The following is a 14337-nucleotide window of genomic DNA, read 5'->3' as shown; positions in this document are numbered from 1 at the left end:
GCAAAAATATCTAACAATATCTTATTTGTAGAGCCATAAGAACGAGTCACATATTTTTGCGGCCTTCGAAGAGTAACATATTATTGCAGGTGACTGTACATCCCTTACCAGTAAACCGACGTAAAACAACGAGCACCGCCCTCCTTATCTAGATTAATTCGCGTCGAGAAATAGGTTCATTTTTAGAATCGCAGAACCACAGAGTAAGAAAGACTTATCTGGCTGTTTGGATCTTACTCCCGCCTTAATTTAAAAGACTGTAATTTAGTAGACAACTCAGATGGATATAGGATATTTTGGACTTCGTTTTGAAGTGCAGTATCATGAGGTTTGGTCTACCTTGGATTTACTCGTTTTATTAAATCTGGCTCTGTTTTCACATATTTCTACCTCTCGTGTATAGGGATGTCCTATATATGTATACATATACAGGGTGCTTCCTGTAACAGGAGCAATAAATTAAATTAAAGGCTATACTCCTCAAACTGACCAACGTTCAGCAACTTTTAAAAATAATGAATCCTTTAGACTTCCATTTCATACAAAATAAATATTGCCATCAGTGTATTTGACGTTGCTTGTCACGCTTTAAACATAACAAAATTTGCAATAAATTGCGTCTTAGAATAAACTTTAAAGTGTAATATAAATCAAAACGTGAGTTATTTTCAAAAGTTGCTGAACAAATGTTGGTCAGTTTGAGGAGTACAGCCTACAGTTTAATTTATTGCTCCTGTTACAGGAAGCATCCTGTATACGTACGTATATCAGTAACTGATATACATAAGTATGTTTATGTTCCTAAATTTCCGACGCGGCCGCTACCACCGCACAATCTTAGTCGTAGCAAGGAGCAACATTGTCGCGCAGAAAATAATATCTAAGACATCTAAGTAGTCTTCCATTTCTGTGAAGCCTGTGCTACATTAAACAACATCACAGTCATGTTTGTAGACCATTAATGAGACCATAAGGAGAGTTTGACCATAAACAAAAATCTGGCCGAGCAAGTTGGCGATCGCACTGTGCTTTTCGTACCGATGAATCAAGAATCAAGAAGACTTTGTAATAATAATGTATAAGTTTATATACTGCATATAGCAATACTGCATTAAATAAATAAGGTGTCTACAGTTTTTGCTTTCACGAATTATTCAAAACGGAATGTATTGGGTTACACGAATTAATTATGGACTTGACCACTTGTAGAGCTCAGAATACAACTAAACGTATAGGTACACTTCCCAAGTTGCTTACGAGTAATCAATCAGTAAAAATGATAATGAAGTACATACCTATATTACGTATACGGTCCACAATAACATATACCAGGGAAATTTACCAGAGTTGACAACATGGAAATCGAACGCCAAATATTAATCCAAATACAATGTAAATGGTAAATAATTGGTGTTTAGACTCAAAGCACCTTGAGACAGGCCACAGAAAAGGTTTGGCCGGTCTGGCTGACTTTGACTACTGGCCGTATATTCTCTCGGGCGAGAGAAATGAGTGGAAACCTAATGTGAACTACGAACTACCCTATATGTGCGCCTGATCGAACAATCGAAGAGCACAATTATTTATTGGGCGTCCGACTCACGTAGAATTGCGTAGCGAATAAAATAAGTTTACAGTGTTGTATCCCGTGTAAAAACTGGGCGATTGCCGCCGAGGTGCGGCCGGGGCGCCCGTCGCGAGTTGCATATGCAACGCACGGAGCTTTTAACTTTTCTATAGATCCCATTTGAAGTTCTGCTTGCAACTGCTTGTTTTCCCGTACGTCACTGCTAGGGTTTGCAAGATCCGTAATTTTTTCGGATCCGGATATTTCGGATATTAAAATTTGACGGATCCGGATATCCGGATAATTCGGATAATACGGATCTGTATCAAGAAAGGTGACGAAATTTACAACTTACATACAACGAACAGCTAGTAAAATGTAAAATGTTAATATTTTAGTTAATTACAACTATTAATAATTATTATTATTATCTCAAAACGATATAAATAAGTATAATAAGATATTCAGTGTAGTCTTAATTAGGTATTCCTATTAATAATAGTATGCATTTTTTTTAGGAGGCCGTAGTCGATTTGTAACCGAAAACGCCAAAAATGAAGTAATTAAAGCAAATTTATTTCTATATATCTGCTCAGAAGAATTAATTCTAAAGGTGCCTAAAAACACCGCTTTAACTTCGGCGTTTTTTCTTAAATTTGCCATTATAAGCTCACAAAATAGAAAATGGAGAAAAAGTTACATTTACGTACTTTTATTATTTTATACCGGTGTGGTGTGATATAATTTATACTATTAAAAAACGTAATTCCTTTACCTTGGTAAAATAGCTATACCTTCAGTCGTTAGATTGAGAAAAATGGCTTAGAAAAAGTATCTAACTCATTTATTCAGTCCCCATTACAACAATCTTCCATTATAGGTATATATAAATCCAGTTAATTACTGCAAAATAATGTGAAATTACTACAAAAGTTTCGGGAAATTAAGAAATTTGGGCTACAGCTTCTTAATAACGAGAAAAAAATATCAATATTAGTTACTCAGTTAGCAGCACATCAAGCACATGTTATTTATGTTAACAGAAGACTGGGAACGGACACGATAACACAAAAAAGTCACTGATAACAACACGCACAAGCACTAATGATGTTCCAGGTAGACGACCCAAAGGCGACTGAGCGAAAACCTGATAACAATTACTTTAAAACATACAAATATTTACCCTTATTCCAGTCAGGAGGCATGCAGGTAGCTCGTTTTAAGACTGTTACTGTTACTACTGTTTAGTTGAAGCAATATTTGTATTTATTTTATGACGTTATCGCGTACCAATAACGCGACCAATACAATATTTAACGGATCCGTGAGATCCGAAATATCCGGATCCTATGAGACGTTGGATCCGGATCTTGGATTTGACGGATATCCGGATATATCGGATATCCGGATATCCGGATCTCAAACCCTAGTCACTGCTTTTTGCTGGCAACAGTCTTATTTTCTTGCTTTTACCTTCTACCCAACATTTTAGCTCGTAATTTGAAACGCAAATGAACAATATCACTTACCCACCGCCATCCAGTACTCGATCCTCGCCAAACACTTATTTCATGGGTTCACTTTTTATTAATCATTAGTTAACTTTTAGTCCATCAGTTTTCTCATTTATTATGTTATCACGTTACCGAAATATTAGAATATAAATATTATTCATAAAAGGGAAAAAATGCGTCATAATCGCTTGGTGTTGGTGCAAAAACACCCTCTTATCAGAGAACTTCAACTAACAGTTACCTATATAACCTACAGTCCAATTTTTTTTTGCATTAGAACTTAATCTCCAAAAAAAGCTGTACTGAGATGGTTTCTTAACTATTTTATTTGAAAGTTTTCCGATACATATGCAAGATCAGATGCTGTGCGATAAGCTCGCGGATTGGGAGAAAACTAGTCGGCGCCGGCGCCGGTGCGCGCGCCGCGCGTGCGTGCCGCCGCGTCGTTAACAAGCGCGCTAATCGACCACGATCTACAATGTTCGCTGGGGTCACAGCACCCCGTCCCGAAAAATATCAAGATGGTCTTTTAGATCATGGAGATGCAGATTTCAGTCTCATCCGATACGGAGGTATTCATGTAACGGATTAGAATGAAATCTGGCTCGTTTAATCCTTCGACGAATTATTCCGATCGAGGAACAGGCGTCATGTGCTATCAAGTGATAGAATAAACTGCGCCAAAAACGAAGAATATATATGCATTTCAGCCTCCCCGGTTCTCTCTCTTAAAATTCAATACAATCTACAATTAATCAACTCTACAATCGAATAAAATAAAACGCACTACGCTGAAAATAAATGGCTCCAAAAAGAAACTGTCTCCACGTCCGCTATTTATCCTTTCCTAAGCTAAGGCTATCAAACAATGCACTAAGCAGGCATCTGAAGGAAAACACAAAGTAATAGAAGCAAAATAGATTCTCCGTGATCGTAACAACGCCCAGCAGCCGATAATGGCGTCAGCCGCACGCCTTACAACAAGACTTGGGTGTCATTGCCTCTTACTAGCACCGGCGAGTCGAATGATCTTGCAAGCCAGTATAAGACTGCCTTTCCAATGAGGCGGAGATGAGAACAGACGTGCGGGAATCGCCCAATAGTATTGGTAGGTAGTCTTCTCCGCTCCGATTACAAGCAATGCTATGATTAATTCCGCACCGCACATCTCTCATATCCGCTCACCTACGTCTCATTGGAAAGGCAGCTATAATCCGCTCACGGCTATGCAAAGTTGTTACGGATCACGGAAGAAAGAATGAGTGTTTGTTTTGTGTTACGGATCTTTAACAAAACAAACATCTCTATAACATAGCTAGTACCTAAAACAGCCCATATGCAGAGCGTGCATAGAAACAGAGAAAACAAAAATACATTCTTCTGGATTTTACCAAAGAAAGTAGAAGTATAAAGGAATAAGATACCAAGGGGCTCCGTGCACCTTTCGGGAAGCAGCAACTTGAAAACTTAGTTAGGTTTCGTTGATGAGCTGGGGTGGTTAGATCAGAGTAGCGCTCGAAATAGGCACAATGGCGGATTTGCGGAAAATGCTTAAGTATATTAGTTCTCCTAAGAACTCGAGTATAAAGGAATAAGATACCAAGGGGCTCCGTGCACCTTTCAGGAAGCAGCAACTTCAAAAACTTAGGTTTCGTTGATGAGCTGGGGTGGTTAGATCAGAGTAGCGCTCGAAATAGGCACAATGGCGGATTTGCGGAAAATGCTTAAGTATATTAGTTCTCCTAAGAACTCGAGTCGGTCGCTAAGCAAATGGAAGGTCAGGGTCTGCCTGCTGACAATAAATATTGGTGCATTTCTCGCGCAATTGAATGCGGCGTCGGCGGGTGTCGGCGATAACGCCAATTAAGCGCGCGATAGCGTCGCGCACCGCCGGCCGCTCACGACACCCGGGCTACAATGTACTAGATAACTTCGTCTTCCTTACCGTGTATTTCGAATACTTAGCGAGCGCGAATCGAACAGGATAAATAATCTTCAAACCTTGCATCAGAATTTGCAAGTATGCTAGGGCAAAGAAACATAAACACTATTAAGTACCCAACTAGCTAAATATCCTCACACCCAAGTAAATAGATATATGTAGTTCGTAACTCCTCCTGTTACAGAACAGCAAAGCTTTTCCGTAACTGGGTTTGCTCGCTGTGTATAAACTATGAATACTTATCATTAAAAAAAATAGTTAAACTACTTAGTTAAATCTACCAGGGATCGGATACCGGTATTTTTTGTATGGGAACGAAAACGGTATATTTTCGTTCTTTGCTAATTATTTCATTTCTAACTGGGCAATCTAATAATACGAAGTCGTTTTTAGGGTTCCGTAGCCAAATGGCAAAAAACGGAACCCTTATAGATTCGTCATGTCTGTCTGTCTATCCGTCTGTCCGTCTGTCCGTCTGTCTGTCCGTCCGTATGTCACAGCCACTTTTCTCCGAAACTATAAGAACTATACTGTTGAAACTTGGTAAGTAGATGTATTCTGTGAACCGCATTAAGATTTTGACACAAAAATAGAAAAAAACAATAAATTTTTGGGGTTCCCCATACTTCGAACTGAAACTCAAAATTTTTTTTTTCATCAAACCCATACGTGTGGGGTATCTATGGATAGGTCTTCAAAAATGATATTGAGGTTTCTAATATCATTTTTTTCTAAACTGAATAGTTTGCGCGAGAGACACTTCCAAAGTGGTAAAATGTGTGTCCCCCCCCCTGTAACTTCTAAAATAAGAGAATGATAAAACTAAAAAAAATATATGATGTACATTACCATGTAAACTTCCACCGAAAATTGGTTTGAACGAGATCTAGTAAGTAGTTTTTTTTTTATACGTCATAAATCGCCTAAATACGGAACCCTTCATGGGCGAGTCCGACTCGCACTTGGCCGCTTTTTTATTTCATTTTTCTACTGACGGAATGCCTTGACAGACTATAACACTTTTGTCACGTCGAGCGCGATCATCACTTATAGGTATAGGTAGTAGTTGTAGTTCATGCACTTTAGTCATAGGTACCTAGTTAATACTGGTTCTCCTTTACGGATATTGTCATATCAGTTGTATTGTAGCGTCACTCTAGAAAGCTTCGGCTACGATGACAGACTATAAAAGATAAAAAGTATTATTAATTTATGAAATTACACTTGACTTTTTATACAACAGGTGTGAAAAGCGCCCGCTTTGACTCTCTGCACTCGAAAGCGACATGTAAGCGATGGCGATAACTCCCTTGTCAGACTGCCACTATAATTTCTTCTCACCGCGTTAACCACGTCTTTGAATTCAGGAGGCGTATTGCTCTCCATCTTTTAAACGACTTCAAAGAATAAAGTCCTAATTTAGGCGGGCATTTTTTCCCTCAGAACGTCGTAATTTATTTATTGCTCGATTTTAAAAACTATTTTTTGTGTCAAATGCTTCAAATATTTTTAATAAGCCAGGTTATTTGTTAGACCTGAAAACTGATGTTTCAATTAAGTAAACGATAGAATTTCTCAAACTTGTTGGCTAGTTACTTAATCTTAATCTCTTCTTTTCAGACTGTGGCTAGTGTTAAGTGTTGCCCGACCAGACGTAAGTACGCGCAAGATACTACCCTTCTGTCTCTTATTGTATAATTCAGTAGGAAAAAGACGGGTAGTATCTTCTGCTACGCATCTGTCTAACGTAAGTATAGTTAAAGTCTATTTTTTTATTCGGTAGACTGAAATGACAGTTAATAGTATGAAATGACATTTCATGTTCATACAATTAACTGTCATTTCAGTCTACGGAATAAAAAAATAGACTTTAGTTGTAAATAAAATGTAATTGGTTCTTGAAAAGTGTCATCGTTGTCATCGTCATGTCAGTATCATGTGTATATTGTGTATACTGATTTAATTCATTCAATTTAATGAAAGACAGACTTCATATATTATTACATTTATTACATAAGGATTTACATTTACACGCTCTTATATCTTCCTATGGAGTAGGGTCTTACTGCTTTTGGCACCTTTTACGACAGAAATTAGCATTTTATCACTTTGCGTTAGAAGCTAATTTACAAAGACAATAGCCACTTTAGCAAACATTGTTTTTGTTTAACCCTTTGACCGCCGTTGGCATGTATACAAGACAACGATAGAACGATACACTGGCGCCGCTGTCTTGTATACAAGACAAAAATTCAACCGCTCGGTAAATGTGGAAAAAATATCAATTATAATGTTTTTTAGACTCATGTTAACGTTTTAGGTCCTTGTTTAAAAAAAATTGCATTTATTGCAGCTATAGAAATCCATTCTTTTATAATAAGGCTCTCAAAAAAATTGCCCCAGATTTCAACGTTTTTCTTGTTCCTCGTCGCCGTTGTCTTGTATACAAGTCAGCTAGGGATGGGAATGTTAACTCGATATGAGAATATTCAAAATAAATATCAAATCGCAAATCTGGTTTTATTTAAGCATTTGAACACTTGTTAAATGCCAATTGGTGGTAACTAGTAACTAGAATACGTAAAACGAGACGAGAGAGACAGGCATTAACTATAGCTGAAGTTCAGGGAGCTTCTTCAGCTGTTGATAGTAGAGTCAGACAAGTAAATCTGTCCTTGTGGTTTATTTGCAGAACAAAAAATTCATTTTAAGATGATAGTGTAGTGGGGAGTGATACCCTGCAGTGACCGCTTTGCACAAGAATGGTACAGGCGGACGCTAGGACTATATAGTCAGTGTCGCCTAACTATGAGAATGTTATATATTTGAAATTGACGAAAAATTGTCATGGTAGGGAGGATGTAATACGGGAACTGAGAAGCTCATCTAAGGAACATATCGAATGTGAAACATGCATTCCCGAACATTTCCGATCCCCACCCTTTTCCAATATTATTGTTCTTCACTCATTGACAATTCAATTAACCCACGTGCAATTTTCCCCAATGCAGTTCCGGTACTTACATTTATATTATCGACACACGATGCGCGGCTCTAACGTTACGCTTAAAAAGTTTACGTACCGACAAGCGCTTACGCCGTTGACCTAGAGACTATTATTACTTAATCCGCGCGGAAACAGTCCTTGTCGGTCTGCACTGCGGACAGTCCATGCGCGCCGTTGTCTTGTATAAACGACTTCTTGTACAGCCTAGTGCGGTGATATTACGTCATGAATCGATATTGTTTAGTGGTTGTTTTTAATGATAAAGACCTTTATTCTTAACATTGTCGTGTGTAAAAAATATGTAAATTTTTGGCATTTTCGAAATAAATTAAAGTTGGATAAGAACAAAGCCAAATTGAGAAGATTTTTACCATAAATTGTAAATATTGATATCACTATTTGCAATCCCTAAACTTTTTATTAGTTGTTTACTTAAAATTTGCTCTGGCGTGTGAGTGAGCGTCTTTGCGGACTAGGTCCGGCGGCCAAAAGGTTAAATCTTGTAAGACTTAAGGGTCATTCTTCAAATGCTTCAATTCCGTATTACTCGCAGCAGGGTAATACATTTCTTGGAGCTAAAGTCAAATGACTCTTAGTCTCTACTTGCATTTCATAAAATTTTAACATTATAGAGCCTATCCTTAAGTCCAGATTAGAGTTCAGCCACAGTAAACATTCAAAAGGCTCCAAGGCAGATAAGTACAATATTGGCTAATAAAATTAGTCTTGTTTTACGCTGGCCGTTAAGTGTGTAAGCCGTTCAAAATGACCACAGCTTACGACACCTACGGCACGATACGATACAAAAAGTTAACGGAAATGACATAATTCCAGATTGATACTGATCGACGCGATCGCGCTGCGCCTACTTTTTGTTCCTATACGGGATTACACAAATACACCGATCAACAGGGAACATTTCCATACCTACCAATAGTACAGTATAATGAATGTACTTTACCAACACCAACTTTATTACTTTCTCACACATTTAGAAGCTCAACTTGATACGGGAAACTAATAAATAGTGAGATTACCTCTATTAGGTACATATAGCCACTTGGTAAAGTAATAGTGAAGTCATGATCAAACAGTAACTTTTCCAGAAGTTTTGAAAGACGATTACCCTCTGAAGACCGCAGCGTCCTGCGTATTACACAGACCCGGATTGATTTTAGATAACAAACAAGTTTGACCTTTGTCAAATTTACAGATAATTATTTTAATCAAGCAACTTATAACATTGCAATAAGATTTACTTAGGGTCGGCTGCACCAAACCGTCTGTCACCGTTAAAGCGTTCGCTAAATTTTATTGTATGGGAATTTTCATACTACACTGCGGATTGACGTTGATCAGTCCAGACTCCAGTCCAGTCAGTTAACTGGACCGACGATTATATTATTAAAATGGAGTGCTTCGTCGATTAGTGTATTGTGGACGGGACAGCTGACACGTTCAATGGGTGATTAGGAAAAGCACGCCAGCGGCCGCTGATTTGTGAGTTTGTTGACTGAGTAGCCGAACGGGTAAGCTGTTACTATAAGTCAGCGTTGGAGACACTTCGACGAAGTTGTTCTGTCCCATGTGGCGACCAGGACTACGTCGCACTCTTGATATGAATATAAAAGACAGAAGTCAAGACTGCCTCGCAGCTATATCATCTCAATCAGCGAGAAAGGCAGCGAAGAGATCATGAACTTATTGAACGCACCCTCGTAAAAGTCTAACATGCTATCTATAGTAACGGCACCAGTCATGGGACATTTAAGAGGAAATTTTGAGTATTTGTGATATTTCCCTGATACATGTAAAAGTTCTACCGCTTAGCTTGTTAAAAGATGAATATCCTATCCTTCTTTCATGTTTCAGGCGTGTTGTATCAAAGATACTGCAGTTAGTTTCCACATAATTAATAAATTAAAAGTATGTTTTTTTTCTCCAGTCATGGACACCAAAGCTCCAGTAATGGAACCCCGGTAATGGACGTGGATCCAGTAATGGGCCCCCTATAATGGGCATACCCTATCAGTATAAGATATTGGAATAGGGAATAAGTTTTTGGCAAAAAACTAGTTATTAGTCATTTTTGTCACCCGATTGCATTGTCATCCGATGTGCATACGTATCCAAAATTTCAACTCAAATGCCATTTCCAAGATTTGAACCACACTAACTAATACAGGGTGGATTTTCTTATTGGGTCAGTGAGGGCAGCTACCAGATTCCGTGCTGCTACGAGAAAACGGTCTTAGAAGACCTTCCCTCGATTTCAAATTAATGAAGATTGGCTTTTACAGATTTTGGAAAAAACATACAGGGTGCGAGGAAAAGGTAATTTTTGACAAACTTTTTTTTTGATGCCAATCGATCCCATTCCTATTGAGGATCAAAAGCTTGTATGGAACTAAAAAAAATTCCGGCTAGAAAAGCCACAAATCGAGGAAAACTTTTCCCATACAATTTGTATGAAAATGAAAACTTATATTTTTCACATGCTATTTTTGTATGCCAATCGATTCCATTCCTATCCAGTATCAATAGTTTTTTTGGGGTCAAAATTAAATTTCACATTTTCTCCATAGTAAATGTACCTATGGAATTTTTTTTTATTAATTTGTGGCTTTTTAGTACATTATCGTAAGTTGACCTCAAAGAAACTATACTATAAGAATGGAATCAATTGGCATAGAAAAATAGCATGTGAAAAATAAAAGTTTTGATTTGCATACAAATTGTATGGGAAAAGTTTTCCTCGATTTGTGGCTTTTCTAGCCGGAATTTTTTTTTAGTTCCATACAAGCTTTTGATCCTCAATAGGAATAGGATCGATTGGCATCAAAAAAAAGATTGTCAAAAATTACCTTTTTCTCGCACCCTGTATGTTTTTTCCAAAATCTGTAAAAGCCAATCTTCATTAATTTGAAATCGAGGGAAGGTTTTCTAAGACCGTTTTCTCGTCGCAGCACGGGATCTGGTAGCTGCCCTCACTAACCCAAAAAGAAAATCCACCCTGTATACAAACTAACAGGGCAAGTTAAATAAAATTTTGTAAAAACGATATTAATTTATCCGAAGTCCGGGAAGACCTCCTGACATAGTTCGTACGAGTAACTACATTATACTTCTGTATTGTTTAAACATGAAATTACGCCATGGCAAGCATCATGTAAATTATCCCATCATAGGAGGTATGCAGTTTTACAGCTCCTATAATGGGATTGGGCAAAATACCTCTATTTTTTATACATCTCTAGAGTCACAACATAATGTGTTGTATACCTTATCTCATGGTAAATGCAATTAACAAAACACATTCTAGTTTACACCAAGTAATAATTAATTACAATTTAATATATGAACTCACCTCTCTTAGCGAAGTTGTTAAGAATTCTTACTGGTTATTTTTTCCAGTGACACGACAACTTTTGGGTTGGCGCCAATTTCTTAAAAATTAACCGAAATTAATAAAAAGTAAAACTTAAACAGCTCTATGACTCTTATTTATGGTAAAATATTGCCAGTGTTTATAAACTACTTTTACATACTTATTTTAGAGGATTTGTGGTTTTATGTCCCATTACCGGTTCCACGTCCATTATAGGGTCCATTACGTTATAGTTCTATACCTAATTACCTACTCACTGACTCACCGTGTGGTGTCGCAGAAAGGCGTAGGCGCCGCCGCCGCTCACCGCCAGCACCCTCCGTCACCGCCCTGCAACAAAAATATTTCTGTATTTTTTTTTTACTAACAATAAGTTCTTCTTCTTAGATTATATCCCACTACTGGATAACGGCTTCACCCGTGTTACGCCAATTTTGGCCACACAATTTTGAATTTAGCCCATCGTTCCGGATGTATTCGAAATAGGTCCATCCATCTAAAAGTGTTAAATGTCATTTTAACACTTTTAGATGTAGGTACTTATCTAGATTAAGTTAGTTTGTTATTTATTTATAAGATTGCTGCGCCCTTGCAAGGTTCATATTATGTAATATGTTTGCAATAAATGCTTTTGACTTTTGTAACTCGTACTTGCGTGCATGTCCCGGGCGGCGCGGACGGTTGGCGCAGAAGAAGTCCGGGCGCACGCGGTGCGCGCGCAGCAGCGCCGGCAGGCGCGCGGGCGCCGCGGGCGCGCCGGGCGCCAGGGCCCGCGCCGCGCCTTCGTACGTCTGGTCGGGCAACAGCATGCCGGCATGGCGCCAAGGCAGCCCCGCCCAGCTCTAGCACCACTCTGCTTATAAAAAAAATACATTATTAATCGGCTCATAAAAATAGTTTTAAAATAGTGAACATTTTTAAAAATGCACCTTTCCGTCCTAGTCTTACTACCTACCTACCTACTATCTAGCCTATCTGCCTAGGACGCGATTAGAAGTCGCGGCTCTGAAACATTGGCCACCTCTCTAATACCAACTGAGCTAGCCCCAACTGGGAACTGACTGATAGCAACTGATATTCATTCATAAAAAGTCGACAACTGACTGCATTTAGGTAGACGATTTAGGTCTAATATGGGTATTATCATGCCGCGATCAGAAAGGGATTAGAAATAACAGATTTCCATACACTTACGTCAAAATCAATATGGATTGACAGCTATCTCAATCCCTTTCTAATCGCGATTCAGTAATAGGTAAGTTTCGATGTTGCTTTTAAACTCAAAAATTATAAATCCGCTAAGTCTGAAGTAACGCGTGGTACGCTAATTGGAATCTCCCTTTAATTGGACAATTAAATAATAAAATATTTATTGGGTGAGTATAGTTAGCTTAGCTATAATAAAAGATAGTGAGTATTACGTACGAGTCGCACAGTATGCTGTCCCGCACACCCCGCTGGCTCGATAGGAATCCAACCCCCGTCAAAACTCTAACCGTGCATCTGCATGCTGACTGTATATCAGCATGACATATTATCTACTCGTATCTGTTTGTTTATTCATTCATACGTTGTTATTTGAAAAAAATATAGGTACCTAATTGTATATTGCATAAGGAACTGTACTACGCTTTCGAAATTCTGTTTTAAGTTGCATATAACTCTTTTAGGTTAATTCAGACAATCTTGTACGGCTAAATACATCCCAACGAGCCCGTTAAAGCGGTGCGTTGGCAAATTCGACCATTAAAGCTTCTAACAAGGTGCTTTAAGCGTTAATCGTTTTACTAAATCGGATCGTAATTCTTGACTGATTGATATTAACGAGGCTTCGACAAGCTCACAGGTCCAACAGTTGGTTCCAATGTGACGCCGTATTAACAAAGACATAGGGTCCATGGATGGTAACTACGAGAAGTGTCTTCAATTGTTACAAGCGCACGAACATCGTTAGACACCGTGACGCGGCGAAACGCGAGTGAAGTACCTACGCTCCTAGGTGGTGATTCACGGAGCTTACCAACCAATACACTAAAGACGAACCACAACATAATCGTTAAGTAGTCTAAGGGCTAAATTTCCAGGCAAGAGCTCAGAGTTGAGTACAAAACCACTTATGAACAGTGTTACCTCGACTCGAAAACACTAGCATTGTGCACCGCTGAAAGCACGAGCTACATATATATATGCGTACCTACCTATGCGTGGGAAACATTGATGAATGCATGCACTTATATATTAACGTGAACGATCCGGTCGCCTTGATTCTGTTCCATCACACTGTTTACATGTGATATCGAATGTCAGATTGTTGTTGGAAAAAAACGCTGATTTCTAAACCTCACGCGAAAAAGCTTTTACAACGATCAGTTGACAAAGTCAAAGTCAAAATGTTAGTAAACGTTTATATAGACGTTCCGATATTAATTTGCCCTTTAAGAGATTGGCTGTTAACCAATTGCTTTCGTCGTGACCAATAAACGCGTCCCGATTTTCGAATGAGTGGATACGTCTCGAAGAATATTTGGGGTTGCGACGCGCGGGCGCGGGACGGATTGGACCGCGACGTGGTTTTTGCGCGGACCGGCGCGGACTACGGCATTACTGCGTTTTTAGGGCCGTCACAAAGTCAAGACATTGCCCAGAGAGCTTCTACATCTCACCGAGCTGTAGCAGCCTCTCCGGCCATTGAGCTCACGCCAGCCGCTCTTCACTAATTTCACTATATACAAACTGCATTGTCGTCGATATAGTCGTGGGTCAACAACCCGAAACAGCCCTATCAGCAACAAATGTAGTAAGGGCCACCCAAACACCAGGAAAGGATGTTTAAGAACACAATCATGTGTGCTAATACCAGCTAATACACTCAACACTGTAGTAGTCATGTGGGTGCGGCCGGTTCGTTAGTCGCGCGCC

The 14337-nt window shown here is 38.8% G+C and overlaps 1 protein-coding gene across 1 annotated transcript in view; it reads right to left on the bottom strand.

Moving 5' to 3' along the window:
• Positions 1-14337, bottom strand: part of LOC134652336 (unconventional myosin-IXa) — a 47277-nt gene that overhangs the window by 27616 nt on the left and 5324 nt on the right. Inside the window, exons 2-3 of the mRNA XM_063507507.1 lie at positions 12070-12271; positions 11684-11748 (exon numbers count right to left, since the gene is read on the bottom strand). Coding sequence (XP_063363577.1) covers positions 11684-11748; positions 12070-12227 — 223 coding nt within the window. The 5' untranslated portion in view covers positions 12228-12271. The remainder of the gene's footprint in view (positions 1-11683; positions 11749-12069; positions 12272-14337) is intronic.

Source organism: Cydia amplana, chromosome 11, assembly GCF_948474715.1.
Source record: "Cydia amplana chromosome 11, ilCydAmpl1.1, whole genome shotgun sequence".
Classification (NCBI taxonomy): domain Eukaryota; kingdom Metazoa; phylum Arthropoda; class Insecta; order Lepidoptera; family Tortricidae; genus Cydia; species Cydia amplana.
The sequence above is the reverse complement of the archived record's forward strand: the minus strand, read 5'-3'. Positions and strand labels throughout refer to the sequence as shown.